Source organism: Cyrtonyx montezumae, unplaced genomic scaffold (genome assembly GCF_038088225.1).
Source record: "Cyrtonyx montezumae isolate F1298 unplaced genomic scaffold, pur_monq_1.0 scaffold_17, whole genome shotgun sequence".
Taxonomy (NCBI): Eukaryota; Metazoa; Chordata; class Aves; order Galliformes; family Odontophoridae; genus Cyrtonyx; species Cyrtonyx montezumae.
Window position 1 is genome coordinate 18,355,388 of NW_027071903.1, and position 17,959 is coordinate 18,373,346.

The following is a 17,959-nucleotide window of genomic DNA, read 5'->3' on the forward strand; positions in this document are numbered from 1 at the left end:
ACAACCTCATCAGTGCCAAATACAGAGGGATGATTACTTCCCTGTCCTGCTGGCCGCACTACTTCTGATACAAGCCAGGATGCCATTGGCCTTCGCCACCTAGGCACACTGCTGGCTCATGTTCAGCCTGCAACCAATATCCCCAGATCCTTTTCCTCTGCGCAGTTTTCCAGTCACTCTACTCCAAGCCTGAAGCCACACATAGGATTGTTCAAACTGAAATGTAGGACCCAGCACTTGGTCTTGTTAAACTTTATCCCACTGGCCTCAGTCCATCAATCCAGCCTGTCCAGATCCCTCTGTAGGGCCTTCTGCTCCTGAGGCAGACTGATATGCAGAAAACAATAGGAAACGTACTTGAAAACACTACTGATAGTTTCTCAGAAGAACTTTTCTTGGGTACATACTTACGATTGAACCTGTGGCCACTTTTCCCTTTGTTCCAGTAACATTAGCAACTTTAGAAGCCATTAATCAAGTACCGGTAGCAAGCAAAGAAGGCACACAGTGAAGTGAGACCACAGTAAGCGGCCCTGGAACTCAGCCCTTACACCACTGACACAGCTTGAGAATCACCGCAGTACTTACTAGCGCATTCTCCTTTATTTGCAAGTTGTCAAGCTCCACATTACCTACATGGAAGAAAAAAGGGCAGTGATTTCAACAACGCCATGCAAGCAGGAACGAGGAAAACAACCACAGCCTTCCAAACACGTAACATTGGGGAGCACAGGCACGCCGAGTCACACACGAGGAAGGCTACACGTGTACCAGCTGAGTGCTTTAACACCAACCCTCCTGGGGCTGTACTGTTTATAATACAGGTGCGAGTCATTCACCGCCGTGGCAGCAGCACAGGCACGCTGACAAGAAACGCTCCGGCCCTCACCAGAGCCAGCCCGCTCCGGACTACACCTCACGGGCAGCCCCAGCTCCCTCGGGGGCGCCGCCCGCCGCCGGGGGTCGCCAGCAGCGCGGGAATCCGCGGCCCCACAGACCACAGCCGCCCCACCGCACCCCGAGGGGGGGGGTGGTCCGCGGTCCCGAGCCGGACGACCGCCCGCCCCTGAGGGAGGGCCGCGTCCCGCAAAGCGCCCGCCCTTCGCGGGGGGGAGAGCAGGAGGGAGGCTCCGTAGGCCGCCAGTCCCTCGGGGGACCGCAGCCGGCGAGACCCGCGAGGAAGCGCCCTCCCCCAGCGGCAGCGGCGGCTCCGCTACGCCACAGAACAGGGGCGGAACGGGCTTCTTACCCCCCCATATTCCCAGCTTGAGCTGGGATTTGTTCAGGTTCTCCACATAGTCGCCCAGGAAGCGGTTCAGCAGATCCGCCACCACCGACTCCAGCACCATGGCGGAGACGGGCCCGCCGCCCGCGGCCCACCGGGAGCGGACAGCAGCGCGGAGGGGACGAAAAGCGGGAGGGGCGGCGGGGCGCGTTCCCGCGGTCAGGTGACGGGGCGGGGCCGCGCGGGGCTGAGGGGGTGTCACAGAGGAACTCGGTTGTGTTCCTCCAGTCGCCCAGGGGATCTGAAAAGCGTCGGAAAAGGAGAACGGGAGAGGGGAAATGAGTACAGGCCTCAAAAATACGTGAAAGCAAGACAACGCGGAGCAAATGCTGCTCCAAAACGATATGGAGCTGAGTGCAAGGGCGTGTCAAGAAAGCACAGCTGGGGGTGCGAATTTACGTACACTGATAAAGGTCTATCGGCCCCTGTTACCTTCGCTGCTGTTAGAGCCGCGTGCAGGCTCCCTCTGCTGCAGCGGAGGTGAAATCCGAAGAGCTGTGCTCGGTTGGCTCCTGACTTCCCTTGTGCGATGAGGTCACCCCCAGCTAATATTGATCTGTTAAATGCGTCTGTTTAATAAAGCACCCAGCCAGCCCGGAGCAGGCGACGACGCAAGAAGATCCCTCGTTTAGCGCTGTATGTCAGTGCATGCTGTGCATTGCTAGGAATGTGTATGCCTAACTCTCCCGCAAGCATTTTTCAGCGTTAAAGACTGAAAGCATGAGGCAGGCGGTACGCCGCTGAGACCGAAGTTCAGATCTGCAGTGGCTGTTAAGGACGATGATGCGTGTGATTGGATGGGGGAATGATGACAGAATGCTGGAGACACGTGGAAATCGTGCAAAGGTTAATTAGTGGGAAGTTTGAGCCTTGTGTGCCTTTCCATAGGCACCCACTAGTGATCACAGTGATGTAGCAGAGCACACTGGATGCCTTTTCCCTCGCACATACTGCAGACAAGTGCCGTCAGATGCTTTATCAATAGTCACTGTATTGATCGAAATCATCCGTGCATGCTGCATTCTGGGCCCTTTGGTTAATGTCCCTTTGTAAATAAGTTGGTTTTATATTGAGTCATTAGTGCCATTTTCATTCTTTCAAAGAGTCCTACCTGTGTCAACCCAGAGGTGATTCCCGGACCTTCAAACTAAACACGTGATGATATCTGACATGATTACTGTAACAGATAAGATTTTTCATTTGAGGATGGCATTAAAGTCCCACATTCTCATTTTATGCTCTGTTTAGCTTCAGACAGGGAGAAAAAAAATGATTATTTAATTTATAGAAACTACAGAAGGTGACAATGATTTTTCTTTTTTACTTCTTCCATGCAGTGCAGTCTGCTCAAAGCTATTTGTATCCTAGGGAAGCATCAGTGCAAGAAAACAAGGTAGGAAATGGTGCACAGAGCTCATGCTGCCCTTCTGGTTGGTAACACACTTTCATTTGTGATTGCTATAATAAAACTTTTAAAATACTTTCACTTATTATGCTTTGTACACATAAACCATGGCTGAAGAACTAAGCTTTGAGCAAAAGCTAATCAGTGACAACTCATCCTCTTAGTGCATATAAATTTAAGAGCTGTTGTGCAAATCAATGGCATTAAATGTTCTCTATAACAATCATATAAACAGGATGATATATCTTATTTTCTTTGCTTCTCATAACAGCTGTAATGATTTCAGAAAATTCTGTAGAGATCAGTTTATCACAACTATGAGTTGTTGGATAACAGGTGAAAAGAGCTTTTATGTGATCAAATTATTTTCTAATTAACCAAAATAATTTTTGAAAATCATCTTGTTTAGGATGCAGTTGAGTAAATGAAATTTCTCTTGTCATTTACAAACATCCTATCCTAACAAACACAAATGTGTGGCCTAGTGGATCAAAAATTGCTCACAAAATAATGTGATTTCACCTGGAACAGAACTCCCAGAAAGCCAGTCTCTGTCAAATATCTTGTTTCAGTAAAATCTATATCTATTTAAGTAAAACAAAATAAAATAAAGAATACAGAATGGACTTACAAATGGAAAAACTGTGAAGAAGACAGTTTACATAGATATTTTATTAACTGTAGACACAGTTTCTTTTTAGCACTGAGGTCTCTGGAATAACAGATTGAGAACAGAATGTTGGTATTTGCTTACCATTCACTGAATGCACAGGTAGTGTTCATTTACTGCAGAAAGAACCTATGCATTCTGCCCGTTTTTGTTCTAAATACCAACATTGAATAGGCATTCTTGCTTTGATAAATATGAATAGATAGTCAGTAGTTTTACTCAGCTGAAAGTCCTCAAAAACACGCTCTTTGTGTACAATAGTAGCACTTCATTATTTCCTAAAAAGGAACCATAAACCCATAAACACAACGCTGTAACACTTAACTTTGTGTTTTGCTATTTATCTGGCAATATTCGCTTGGGTCTCTCAGGTAAAACTTCCTGAAGAACGAAGCCTGAAAGAATAGGAGGTCTGCACTTGAAAGTATTGGTTTAAATCTTTAGTTTTATGAATAGAAATACACTTTATAACAACAAATATTTGTTTGGTGTTACACAATCTTGCACTCATAAATAAATAATGATCACAGCATAATGCTAATTTGAGGTGGGTACATGGATTGATCACTTAATAACCCAGCTTTCTTCTCATCTTTTATTGCATAAATATTACAAAATCTCTAGCTCCTACCATCTGACTGTTGGCAAGTGAACAGATGGCAAATTTTATCCACTATACCTCACTAAACAGAGTGCATGCCTGTTAGCAGTTGGGAAATCAGCCAAGTAATGTAGCATCAGCTCTCCTCATCACAAAGCCTCCAAGGATTAGAAGACTTTGTGATGAGTTAGATCAGGTTGCCAAGAGTCTTGTCCATACAAGTTTTGAAAATGTTCAGAAATGGTTACACTGCAGCTTTGCTGAGCATCCTGTTCTCTATCCACTCACATTCTGAGACGTTTTTTTACTCCTTTTAAATGCTGAGTATCTCCTGTTATGAAGTGTTTTAATGTAACATTCTCAGTAACTTTATATTTAAGACACAGATTTTAGACATAACAGGTGCAACAAGTCAGTACTGATCATTTTGCTATCCTTTTTCTAAAAATAGTAGTAATAATAATAATACTGTGGAATTCATACTATTTCATATTGTTGAGTTTTTGTATTTCATTTTTATACTAACTTTGTTTTTCACTGGTTTTAGTCTAAGTAGTGCACAGCAGATTTTGTGAATAGTGAATGCCCTTACAGGAAATCAGGGAAAACAAAAGTTGTCTTAACATTTCTACATCAACTACTAAAATGAAGGATGGAAAAAAACCAAATTACCTTGTATAAATCACATAAAACTGCTAAGTAATACTTTCTTGAGCTGAATACTGGGAACTTTTGCAATACGTATCTCAAATACATCAATAATAAGTAAATCAATTTATTTGGATATTCTAAGATGGCTGAAACGCTAGGAAGATGTCAACATATAGCAGTACTCTGCTTTTCCTTTTCCCTTGTTACTGCTGGAGTCTGGCAGTTCTCAATGGAGAACCATGGAGAACTCATACTGATACAGTTTCATTGTGTCTTTTTACTTCTTTGTGACAGAATGATGAAGTATAAGAGATTATTCTCAAGAGACATGTAAGTAGCGATAGTGATGTAGTGAAATCTAAACACCATTTCTTTTGATTATTTTGATAATGATAGTTCATAACATTGCAGATGTCAAGTTTGGCATTTAGATTGTGCTAAATACAAAGTTTTAAATTCAGTGCTGTAATTTAACTCTGCCAAATCTGAAAGCAGGACAGGTGGGTTGAATGTCATGATTTTAAGCTAACATCACTTTTCATTTTCCCGTAGAATATAAGAGTATCTTCAAATGAAAGATCAGAAGAAAAATAGTGTGTGAAATGGTGCAGTGGATTTCATTTTTGACAGGGATTGTCTGGCAGATATAATTGTTAACAAAATCACTTGAAATCACATACCATGTGAAAATATGTACAATGCTTTCGAATGCCTGTGCATCTTCAGATAGTGCTGAGTTCAACTTCTGAAAGTCTTGCCTGTTTTTGACATCTGAGAACTAATCTAAAACCAAATTAAAATCACTGCTTTTTTTCTTGTTTTATGGGATCTTGAAATCGGTAAATTCTGTTATGGACATTGTAACAATTCCCAGTTGGAGATAGGCACTATTCTTTGAGATGTTTCTGTGGTAGAAGCCAAGAATAGACATTAATATAAGAAAAAGTCATAAAGTTGGCACACCCCAGATAAAACAGACTGGCTTTGCTTTGTATTTACTGTCCAAAAGCTTGTAGACTTTTTTGTATCTCTGCTGATATTGTTAGCACAGCCTTCACCTTTTATCGGACTGTTTGATGACCTCATCCAGAGATCTATAGCAGCAGTGTGACTAAGTCACGTGCCAGTGTAATGTGACTGAAGGCAGAATCCTGTTTCCTTGTCCTGCAGTCAGGAGATTAATATGATAGGATTCATTCACTATACAAGAACTGTCAGACATCATAAACTGAACTATGCAGGTCACTCTGTATATAGTGCCTCCTATTTACTTCCACGAAAACTACAATAAATGCAAAGAGCATAGTAACACTACTTGATTGAGTAAATTCTCAGCTACAAAACACTATTTTTCAGCATAGTCACTACCATTAGCTATGCATTTTAGCCAGTGATGAACAAGAGCCTACATGCCATGCTCATAAAACTCTACACCAGCAAAGGTGATCCACTGTTGCTGTTGCTACTGCTAAAAAACACCACCCACCACCTCACTGTGCTTACAGCCATTGCTTGGTCTCCATAAATGTTCAAGAAGCATTAATGAACATCAGCGGCTGCATTTTTTCCACATGAAGGAATTCAGTTTCACCCCTTTGCTTCATCTGCACTTCCGTGTCAGATGCCGTTCTGTCAGACTGACCCTCTGCTGCCATCTGTCACACAACAGCAAAACTGAATATTTGTGGGAAGGTGTAAGTGCTGCCATTTCACCAACATCTGCCTCTGATGTCAGGGGCCAATGTATTAAAATAGGAGGCAATACTTTCTGAGCATCCCTCACACAATGGCTAAAACTCCATCAAGCTGACTTTTAAAAAGTGTACATGGACTGGGGGAGTGGGTGATCACATACAGAAGTGATTCTAACAGTGTAAATACAGGCCAAACTCCATAGGAAAGCTTCACTTCAGTTTTTGGTAAGGACAATGAATGATAGACAGGAGAATGCTAAAGTACCATAGGCAAAAACTACAGAGAAATAGAAATCACAGCTTTTCAGGAAGAGCTGAGATTTGCACTGTTCCTTGTTATCACTTTAACAGAATATTGAAAGAGTCAGCGCACAGAAGAATAAATCCTGTAGCGTGACTTTTTGTTGCACTGTCTGTTCAAATGTGTATCTTAGAACTAGTGTAGTATCAATATACAACAGTAAAAGTGATATGATCAGATAACAGTGCCTGCAGATTGAACTGTGCTCTATAGAAAACCTTAGAATCTGAGTGAATGGGAGCTAGGGAGGAGATTAGGTAGAGGATTCAATGTAAATATCCAAACAAGTTAATCCTGAGTCACCAGACTGAAATAATTTGCCACGTAGATTTATCAAAAGGAGATCTTGTCATACCAGTTGCTGTCTTTCTTGAACACACTAACTAGCATTACAGACCAGAAGGATTCAATAGAACTAATTTTAGAATATTTTAACAGTGCATTTGATACAGTGCCTAGTGGCAAATCACTATTTTTTAAATATTAAGTTTAATTATTCTTAAAAAAAATTATTTTTAAATCATTGTATAGAGAGGAAAAGAATACGAGTATCACATGGCTAAAGATTAGATTGTAACAGGTAATGTTCAAAGAAAAATTATGAAGATGGAGAAGGAATCCATCACATTGATTCCTATTCTTCTTGGACTGCTGCTCTATCCCAGATCAACCTGAGGTCTTATGAAATTTGCAGATAAAACAAGGCAGGACGGTCTGACCAACAGCAGTAATGGCTACTTTATCATTCAGAAAGAATCAGACAATGTTGTAGTCTAGATAGATTGATGTCCTATTAATCAGCAGTCCTTAAACTGTATGGAGTCTCATTATTAAGTATACCAGTGCAAACCTCGGTGCTCATCATTGATCCCAGTGACTGCTATAAGAGAGAGAAAGAATAGCATCCCAAAAGACAGAATCTCCCTGATCTATGCTTCAGTGGTCCCAAAGAGACCAAATAAAGGCACACAGCAGCCTCTGCTTTCCCACATTAACCACTGGAATCAGTCCCCTGTCATAGAAGAGCCAGCTGTCATGTCCCTTCTTCACTGTGTGCCTTCAAATCATCAAACCACGTCACCAGGGCCAGAGAAAGCACAAGGAAATCACCTGCTCTGTTTCCTTCCTTTGTCCCTCTCAGCAGAGTGGCTTCTTATTTATTATGCCTCTCCTACGGATCTGTGCCACTTCCTTTTCCTTGCCTTTCATTATGATATAGATAAAAAGCTTTCCGTGAGAAGAGAAACAAAATAATGAAGAACCAAGTTCGTTGGGAACATCTAATACAAGTTTATTTTAGACAGTTTTAGCTGTATTCTAGTCTTCCTAGCTGCTTTGCGAATTGCTCCGTAGCCTCCTGCATCCTACTTAGGAAGCAGTAAAAATGGACTACATAATCGTTAATTATTTGTAGGAAATACTTGGAAACACAAACTCTTCTTCTACCATATATTCCACAGCCCTATAAGCACCAGCATTCAGTAACCAAGCTATTTATGGATTCAGCCTTACTTCATAAGTTTGCTTTTCTCATGAAACCATTAACCCCCTGAACAGTCAGCACACGTGGCTTCTTATGGATAAGAATTGTATTCTAAGTTGTACACATTTTAAGCTGTCCCTTATCAAAAGTAAGTAAAAGAAGTTACAACATAAAAACTCCTTTTGCAGATAATGTTTTTTAGGTGAAAGGTTGTACTTGGTATACAAGAAAGGAATTAACAGCCTCCACTTGTTGCCTTCTACATTATTATTATTATTTTTTTTTGACATCAGCAAACCATATGTACTTTTTCCTGTTGTTACTATAACAAAGAAGCATTCTGTTAAATATGAAACATGTACATGAATTAAGCACTTGCATGCTGTGCTGCACAGGAGTCTGTACAAATCAGTGTGATGATTGAGACTATTTGAGTGACAAATCTCCCAAACAGATTTTAAAAATTCAGTGTAGCCTGCACCAAAAGCCCAGTCCTACAATTTATACAAAATCCTAGTCCTGTTGATGGGTTAACTGCACAGGTGCAGGGTCCATCTGTATTCCATAGCTGGATTAGAAGCTTCTCATATTCAAACATTTCACTATTGACATCTCAGTTTAAAAGCCACTTCACGTATCAAACATAGTATTTTTCCTCTAGGTTGAAACCTCTAAAGGAGTACTGTCTCACAGATATCTTGTTTGCCTCTCCATATTGCACTTTTTCAACTCTCATTCACCTTTATATAGTACAAAGTTACGTCCCGGTTACATACCTATGTATCCTGCCCAACAATAAGCATTTCTCCCGCAACTCTGAGAATTAGTCAATCATTATAATTCCAGTTAAAAAAAAATATCTCCTCTAAAATACAAAAACTATGTCTACACTGGATTTAAATTAGACAGAGTTGTTCTAAAAGCATATTCCCCATTAAGTGGGAAGCAACTTGTAAGAATAGAGCAGCCGGTTCCCATTGTAAATACTAAGAAATTACAAATGTGGCAGATATCTTCTTATCCTCGGAACTGAAATAAATTTTTTATTTGCTTATGCTTTCTCATAGAATAGCTGGAGTCAGCATGAAAACACAGCCTTAAGGCATAGTGGACCTCGCAAGGTGGTGAACACCTTCAGGAGACAATGAACTCTAATCGGAATCAAGGAGCTGGACACACATAAGTAGCGTGTGATTGGCCATGTAATACACTCTGTAGTATCCACTTTCACTTTAAGAGAAGAGATATGATACAAGCACTTGCCCTTCTGGCAACTAGCAGATCTTGTTCTGGCATAACAGCACAAGAGGAACATCCAAGCCATAACTGGCACTGAATTTGTTCAATTTGCAGTAAAGTTAATTCCCTGTAGAGTCTGGGGCCTATGAAACCGATAACTGCTATAAGAAATTTCCCATGGGGAAAAATGAGTCTGAGATTTCATGTATGAAGTACAGAGCAGGTATGGTATACATACCTTTTTGAATTTTGCTGAATTTTGCTAGCATCCTACATCTGAAATTTGTCATTGGCACAATAGGGAATCCACCAGAATATAGAAAGTTCCTTACCCTATCCTAAACTTCATGTCAACACTGTGTGTGCATCTCTGCTATTAAAATAATCACACCTGAGGATGACATTACTTCTCTTGAGAACAAGTACTTAAAAAATAAGTTGAGTCCTAACTGTTTTCAGGACATGACAATTTTGCCCATAACAACATCAGATTTGCCTACTTTGGGTATATACAGTCTAGAGAACTACAGTTTTAAATTGAAACAGTCTTCAAGGTAGAGCTCCTTGTCACTTAGACATAGAAGGTACTAGGCACTGAAGCTTCCTGTCACATGGATCCCTGAACTCTTAACTGACATTTGTCAACGTAGATATCATCTGCAAGAACTAACATCACCTGATTTCCTATTTCATTATAACAAGACAGTATGTAAGAGCAGACGTATTTCTTGCCTAATGCCCTCAGTCAGCTGCTTGTACCACTGAGGTAATAGTTATGCAGGAAGAAAAACACTGAGCAGATGGGTATGTTTACTGGGGAGCTAAACTGTGTGCAGAAGCACAGCTTACAATATTTCTGGGAATTAATGTAGTCAGGAAAGGATAAAAGCATATTATAATTAATAACTGCATCCGTCAGCTCAATTGCAAATGAGTTTGTAAGGTTGTGACTGGGAAACTAATTTTTTTCCATTTTTATCTTTCATAATTAATATTATTAAACTGTATACAAATACATTTTTTACTTATGAGATACTTTTAAAAGCATTTCTTTTTTTACTAAACATTTTAGAAGTACTGGGAATATATAATCATATTATGTTAGACTGTGAATTAAAATAGATCGAATTGCAAAATGCAACCTTTTTCATATAATCATAGAATGGCTTAGATTGCAGGGGACCTTAAAGATAATCTCATTCCAGCCCTCCTGCTATGGGCAAGGTTGATAACCACTTGATCATGCTGCCCAGTACTCCAACTTGGCCTAGAATACCTCCAGAGGTGGGGTATCCACAGCCTTCCTGGCAACTTCACCTCCCTTCCATGAGGATCTGCTCCATGATCTTTCCAAGCATAGACTGTAGTTCCCCAGGTCTTCCTTTCTCCCTTTCTTGAATATTGGAGTGATATTTCCCTTTTTCCAGTCACTGAGGACTTTTCCTGACAGCCAAGATTTTTCTAATACGCTGGAGAGTGGCTTGGCAACCACTTCAGCCCATTCCTTCAGAGCCCTGACGTCTGGCCACTTGTACACTCCAATCTTCAACTCTTTTAGGATCTCTTCCACATTGGTGAGCACCAGGTCCAGCAATGCTTTCTTCTGGTAGGTCTGCAGGATGTCTGAACCAGAAAGTTGCCATCAGTTGACTGGAGGAGTCTCATGGGTTCCTTGCTGCTCACTGTGTTGCTCTCCCAGCTGATATCTGGGTGATTGAAAACCCCCAGCAGGATGAAGCCTGCAAGCACAATGCCTCTTGCAGCTGAAGAAAGATGACCTCAGCAGGCTCCCCTTGATCATGTGGCCTGTAGTAGACCCTGATCACCAAATACCCTTTATTGGCCCAATCCCTAATTTTAACCTACGAGCTCTCCACCTGCTCATGACTTTCTCAGGGGCAGCTCTTCACAGTCTAACCATTTCTTAACATAGAAGGCAACTCCATCATCTCTCCTACCTCACCTATCCCTTCTAAAAAGCTCACAGCTCTCTACTTCAGCTGTGTGGGTCTGCCCACCATATTTCCATGATAGCAATAAGGTCATAGCTTTCCAATTGCACCATGGTTTCCAGTTCCTCCAGCTTATTTCCCATGCTGTGCACATTGGTATAGAGGCTTTTCAGCTGGGCTTTCAGCTGCATTGTCATCTTGGAGGAGCCTTCCCAAAGGCCTCTGGAAAAAAAATCTGAAGTTTCTTCCTGGTGTTTCCTAAAGCTTCAGTTTTCCCTGACTCTTCTTTCTTCCTCATCAGTACATCCCATTCCCTAATCAAATTTTGTTTAAAGCCCCAGTGATGGGCCCCACTGGCTTGCAGCCTAGTATATTCATCATAAGATTCATCAGGTTGAGGGCCATTGGTAGCACTTCGTCCCTCTAACTTATCTGTGCTATCCCACACCTTGTCTTGGACAGGCTTGCTTCTTCCTTCAAACTTAGTTTAAAGCACTGTCAATGAACCCAGACAGCTCCTGAACCAGAATTCTTTCCCCCCTAGAAAATGTACATAATGTAAAGCCAAGACATGGCAACATAGAAAAGCACGATTCCATTTTAGGAAATCAATTTTTTTTTTACAAAAGATAATGGCTGTTCAAATTACCAAGAAACTGGAAAATTTCGGTGAATACAGATGAACTGTTATCTTTAAAAATATATTTGTCATTTGAGCTATTTAATGTTCAAAGTAAAAAAAATAAATCTTTCCAGTTGTGGATTCTTAGGTAATTAAGTATTTAAAAAGATTGATGAATCCTTTCTGAGACTTTCTTATTTGGCGTAGTGTGATTACGGTGAGTTATGAATGGGGCTTAAGTCTCAGGATTTCCTACTTGAAGAGGACTGGTTCACACAGCTTTTGTTCAAAGTGCACAACTTAGTTTGCTGTCACTCTTTGTGATGATGTACAGTGGTGGTTTGTACAGAAACTTCCTAATTCTCAGAAAAAAAACAGCTCCCAGCCCCAAATCCTGTTACTTACACTGAGACCAGAAACAGTGATCTGAAATTAGGCCATGTTGACCTACTCTTGTTATTCATGAACCTGGTCCAGAAATTGACCTCACCACAAAATCTTTGCCACCTTTGTGCTCATGAGGGTAAAGGCGAGTAATAACTGTGCAGAGTAAACAACAGCTCTGCAACTACAATGAAATTGTAAGGAGGAAGTGTTGAAGCAGAAAACTGCAAAAAGCCTGTCTTGTCTAGATCTGTGCTTCTTCCTTATGCTCAAAGGCACCTGAGAACATGCATTACAGCTTTGGGGACTCTTATTATATGTTATTTCCCCTCCTGAAGGGTCAGTTCTTTGCTAGCCAAACTAAGCAGCAACATTTGATTTCTAAAGCAGCTGAAATTTTCTTGGTTTCCATTTTAAGTTAAGCAAAATAAAGTAAAATTTCCATTGTGTTGTCATGACCTCAGCCTACCTGCTGCTGCAATCCAGAATAAGTGTAGACTTCAGCATTGATTGGGATGGAGACAGCAAGAATCTCCAGAGAAGAAGAAAGATAACATTTTGGCATTTCCTTACCTCGGATGTTGGTAATGTCCATTCTGGAACAGCAGCACAATTTCAAGCCTATGAAGCATATGGTGAATTTTTGCTACAGCATTACGACCTCTGCAGTTCCTCAGGATACGTTAAATCAGTCTTCCCTTCCAGGCAGTGTCTTTTGCTCTGTGAATCCTGGGTCTGGTCAGCTCCAGGTTGCTAAAGTCCTCCATTACAGATAGATCTTTAACAGAGGGAAATAACTTCTCTTTCAGTCATCTGCTGCGATATTAACATGTAGCGAATCTTCTCTTTGTTGGACACACGCTTTGATTACATGCTGTACTAACTTTGTGATTTCATAAACTGATGAACTAAGCCAGTATGATTGGTAACACACTGATCTAATCTCAATTGCCATTTTGGTTTGATTGTAATGTTCAGTAGTTGAGCCTATGTAATGTGCTTCTGTGATATTAATATTTACTTTTGTATTTAAAATAATAAAATCAGAAAAAGCACACAGAACTAGATTATGCCTTCATATTTAATAGCCCTCTACAGGTCCCTCATGTAACACAAATTAGGGCTTGAAAAACAAAGGCCTTTATGAGAGAAAACGTTTAACCTTGTCAGGAAAAGATGAATTCAAACTTATCTGCTTGCATTATCAGAGGACAGGTGAGTGTATCCCCTGCGTATTCTACAGGAGAAGAATAAAAGAGTTTGACTTGAGTAGCCTAGCAAATTGAAGGGTGATAGAGGCAAGCTTTTCTTCATAGCTGTCACAAATGCTACAGAGAGAGAAGAACTAGTGAGGCTAATGCTGTCAAACTTTTTGGCTCTAGACAAACTTTATAGTAGGTCAAGTCCAAAAAATCTAAAAAGTGGGACTACTCGACAATTGAATTGTGAATTTCTACATGTGTGGTATTTCTGAGTGTATTAGCAATGCAATTTTTTTTCAATTGATTGTTAGTGTTGTGCACTTGGTGCAGCCATAAATTTCCCTGGAGATATCAGATAAATTGTCAAGCTTTTATATTAACCTGATTTAAAAATTTTAGAAGGCTTTCTCTGTCACCAAGCAAGATTAAAAATCGTTTCTTTTCCCTGGAAGCAGATCAAAGGCTTTTTGAAAGAAAGGGAATATTTCCTGAATGGTTCAAGTGCATAGCAACATGATGTAATTTGTAACATAGGTGCAATTCCTGGATGTCCCTCTTACCCTGAAGCTTGACAGGATGTGCAACTACTAGAAACAGAGCAAGTTCTTTTATAATGATACGGTATTTTGACTAACCAGTGAAGAGGACTTTTTAAGGGCATGACTGATATGTTTTCAATATAGGATGACCACAAGTGCCAGGTGCACTGTTGCCTCTAAGAATTTCTACTTGTTTTTGGCCAAGACTAAGAGGCACAGAGCAGCCATGAAGCATGACAAAAGATGGAATGTAGTAGTTCCAAGCAGTGTGCTGTCCAGTCCTCCAGTCACCAGCAAAGTGCTGAGAACCCTCACAGTTCCATATAATTCAGTCTTATCGATGTGTTTTGAAAGGTAGTGCCTCCAGACACTGCAATTTGAGATAGAGTCTATGACCCATTCCTTACAAAGAAAGAATCCTCCATGAATTTTACCTCTGCCATACAACCTGATCCATTTTTAAGAGTTTTTCATATAACCTTTTGTTCCATAAGTAATCTTGTGTATACCGTTTCCTCAGTGAATGCCACAGACCTCTGGCAGCTTTTCTACTTTAGATCCATTAGAGCGATTTTTATTAGTTCTTATGGCTTCCTTTTGTGGGAAGTTAATTCTAAAACCAGTATTTGTCCTCTTTTCTGTTTCTGTGGTTTGGACGTTATTTTTGAAGGATGTTTCTTCATTTTGATGAGGCTCCATTTCCTCTTAGCCATACACTTTCTCTGTGATTTGATCCTTATGAAAGCACGTTAGACAGGGCACATGCCTCCAAACTTCAGGTAGGAGTTCTTGAAATGCTCCCTGAGCAGTTTCAATTTAATTTCCTTTCATCAAGCCTCTTCATTTATCTGCAGCTCTGTGTTACCATAGTAGATTCTCCTACATGGTCTTTCCCATTCATTGTTATGAATCTTGTAGACTGACCTCATGTACGTCAGAATTGGCTTCTCATGCTGTGGATCTCTGACCACTTGAAGAACAAGGCACTTACTCTGTCTCGTGTCCTTTCAAGGCATTCACTCAATATGTCAGATAGTCTCTCACATCTGCTTTCAATTTATGATCTCTATTCAAACTTTATGACTGATGATGTTACCTCAGCTACCTTCACTTCAAGCACAGCATTCCAGTTCATAGGATTTCAGTGCTGATACATTTAACATTACAAAAGAAGTCTGATGTTATAACTTAGAACTGGAGTTTGACATATGTACTGTTAACTCATACTCATCTTAGATCTTCATCAGGTTTGTTATGTTCTCTGATTGCCTTTCCTTCACTGCAAGCTCTCAGCTGCATTAGGATTGGTGAATGTGCACTTTCCTGGAAGATACTTATAAGTAGCTCTTTTGCTAATGCAAGCAGAAGCTGTCTAGTGACAGGTGGTTGTTGTTTTTTAGACCCTGATAAACAGAGCTGTCTCAACATGAGACAATTGAGTGGATTATTTTTGGCCTTCAGTAATAATACTGTTTCTGTACACTAATACCTGGTCCTAGTTCTGGGCTGTTAGCTCTAGGCCAGCACAATGTTTGGGGGATGTGCCAGATTTCCCAGACTGCTACAGAATGCAGAAATGGGAGATTTCATGTGAAGGCTGTGCCTCCCCTGTTACCCTCCTCCTTTTGGCGGTCATTTTGAGGTGTAACTGATGTTCACAAGCTTGCTTTATTTGTAAGGCTCCTAAACTTACCAGTGTAGCTATGACAAGTTTGCCACATCTATCCACAAGCCAAAGGGAAATAGGGATTGATGTTTCATGTCAGACAGAAGCTGAATCATTGCCTAAACCAACATAAATTACTGCTCTATAATCTCTCAGTAAACTAGTTTTACCTTTTCATTGAGTGAGGAAATGCCAATAGGCTTAGAGACAGGAATCTAAAATAAAGGCATTGGCACAACCGTATCATTTGTTTTACATAGGAAGACATAAAGATTCAAGAATTACTAGCAGCCATGACTGAATCATTTTTCCTTCACTTTTGTCCATAATTTGGATTTAAGAAATTCTTAAATGAGCGTGTTACCCAATGTATTCATTGCTACCACCAACAATCTTCAGAAATAATGTGGGAAACTTATGTTCCAGGAAAGACCTGGATGCATCCTACTACGGTGAAAAACATGCCAGAGTTAGTAGTGTTCATTTGAAATAGCTTGTTTTAGATCTTAACTTTCAGACAATACACATTATATGTATATATATAGTGACCCGGAATATTTCATCCTCAAAACTAGTAAACTGTTTTTGCTGCAGAAAAACTTCCACAGTACTGTTTCTTCTGCTGTGGACCCTCCCAAATCTCCCTTACTTTGCCTCTTCTTTCCGTTTGTCTCTCTACTCTGCCCCTCCTCTCTTCATTTGTCTTACGCTGAGTCCAGTTCTCTGAGCTGCTGACTCCTTGGCCAGCTCTGCCGGTCCTCCCAGCCACCACCATCATACCAGTGGCATCAACAGCTCCTGTAGGGGCTGCCACTTCTCCAGCCTTCACTCCTCCTTATTCCACATTCGTTCTGTCCTAGCAGGAGGATCAGTGTAAGCTCTGGAAAGACAAGCTTTGTTGTGAAATGTCTGGCTCTACTTGTATCCATGAGCTGAATCAGGTTTAATGGCTCTCTCATATGCAGCTTTATCAAAAATAAGAAAAAATAATTCTATTGAACATGCACAAACCAGACAAGAAATACTGACATTTTAGCAATTTAGATCTAAGCCTGCATGGATCATATGCAAATTTCAATTTATCAAGGCTTTCTAGCTTTCATGAGAACATCAAGATTATAAGACCAACAGTAATGCTGTGTTTGAATTATTTTCCCAAGCCTTTAAAGAATTAAAAACCAAGATCTCATTCCTCAACTTGATCCTGAGAGATGGCTGTGCCCTTTGATCAATGTTTCTTGCTAAAATGCAGCCTAGAGGTTAGCATTCACACGAGAAAACTTGAGGCCAAACACTTATAAATTGGCAAAGTTACAAATGACTGAAATCCAGCTCTGATGACAGGAAGCGTCAAGCAACATGAATAACCGGTGTTGTGAGATACACTTGTAATCAGCTTCCTAATGTTTCTGGTATCAGTACATTACCTTTACAGCTCTGAAGCCATTTTTCAAGCAAAGTTATAAAAAGAATCTGTTTTCCTAGGTTATATTTATGCATTATAATTATGGCTGTTTAGAGCATTATACGTTCACTTGGTGAAAGGACATTAAATGAGCTTCACAAATATTTAATCAGGCTGCAGCATGACTTAAGTTTACCTCTCTCTTTCTGTAGAGAGGTAATAGCCATCCCTGGTGGTTGCTGTAGTTACCACTTGCTGGAAAAGCATCTAGGCTGTTCTTCCTTTTGGCTCTGAGATTTCCTTCGTGAAGCTTTGTGTCAACTAAAACACTAAACTAAAACCAAAGCTTTTTAGAGAATAAATCTACTGCAGTCAGGCCATTTCACTGAAAGGTATTTTGCAAAGTTGCTTTTATTTGTTTTGGTGTTTGTTTCTAATACTGAGTGCTGAAGTAGTTCCATAAAGTTCACATTTATGATTGTGTATAAACTGAAATGAAAGCTCACAGACTTTGTGTAATGGGAGATAGATTTTTCCCTTTTAGTTTGTTTTGTGAATTCTCTTTAAAGCTGGTCAAAAACAAATTGGAAGAAATTTAAGTACTGTGAGTTGTTCCTGAAATAGCTTATCTGGGTCTTTCCCAGAAGTGCTGTGGGTTTTGATTTTTGTCTGTGTTGTTTTTTTTTAATTTGGTATTGTTTTGTTTCCAGCAATGACCACAGAAAGACGGACGTTAGTTGTTTTTTAGGTTGTAAGCTATCAAGTTTCTCCCCTTGTTCAGCCTTAATTAGATTGTTGAATATGGCTCTCTGGCTATTTGCATTAGTGTGACTGGAAGTGATCTCTCTTCTCCAACAGCT

General features: G+C 40.4%; 1 protein-coding gene and 1 long non-coding RNA gene across 2 annotated transcripts in view; one reads left to right on the forward strand and one right to left on the reverse strand.

The window, feature by feature from the left end:
• VPS13C (vacuolar protein sorting 13 homolog C) overlaps window positions 1-1,382 on the reverse strand; it is an 85,056-nt gene extending 83,674 nt beyond the window's left edge. Inside the window, exons 1-2 of the mRNA XM_065733521.1 lie at window positions 1,250-1,382; window positions 589-632 (exon numbers count right to left, since the gene is read on the reverse strand). Coding sequence (XP_065589593.1) covers window positions 589-632; window positions 1,250-1,349 — 144 coding nt within the window. The 5' untranslated portion in view covers window positions 1,350-1,382. The remainder of the gene's footprint in view (window positions 1-588; window positions 633-1,249) is intronic.
• A 382-nt stretch (window positions 1,383-1,764) lies between these two features.
• LOC136047229 (uncharacterized) lies at window positions 1,765-9,265 on the forward strand. The gene is made up of 3 exons (XR_010622064.1): window positions 1,765-2,131; window positions 2,623-2,678; window positions 9,158-9,265. It is a non-coding gene; the product is annotated as an uncharacterized LOC136047229 (long non-coding RNA).
• The last annotated feature ends 8,694 nt before the right edge of the window (window positions 9,266-17,959 follow it).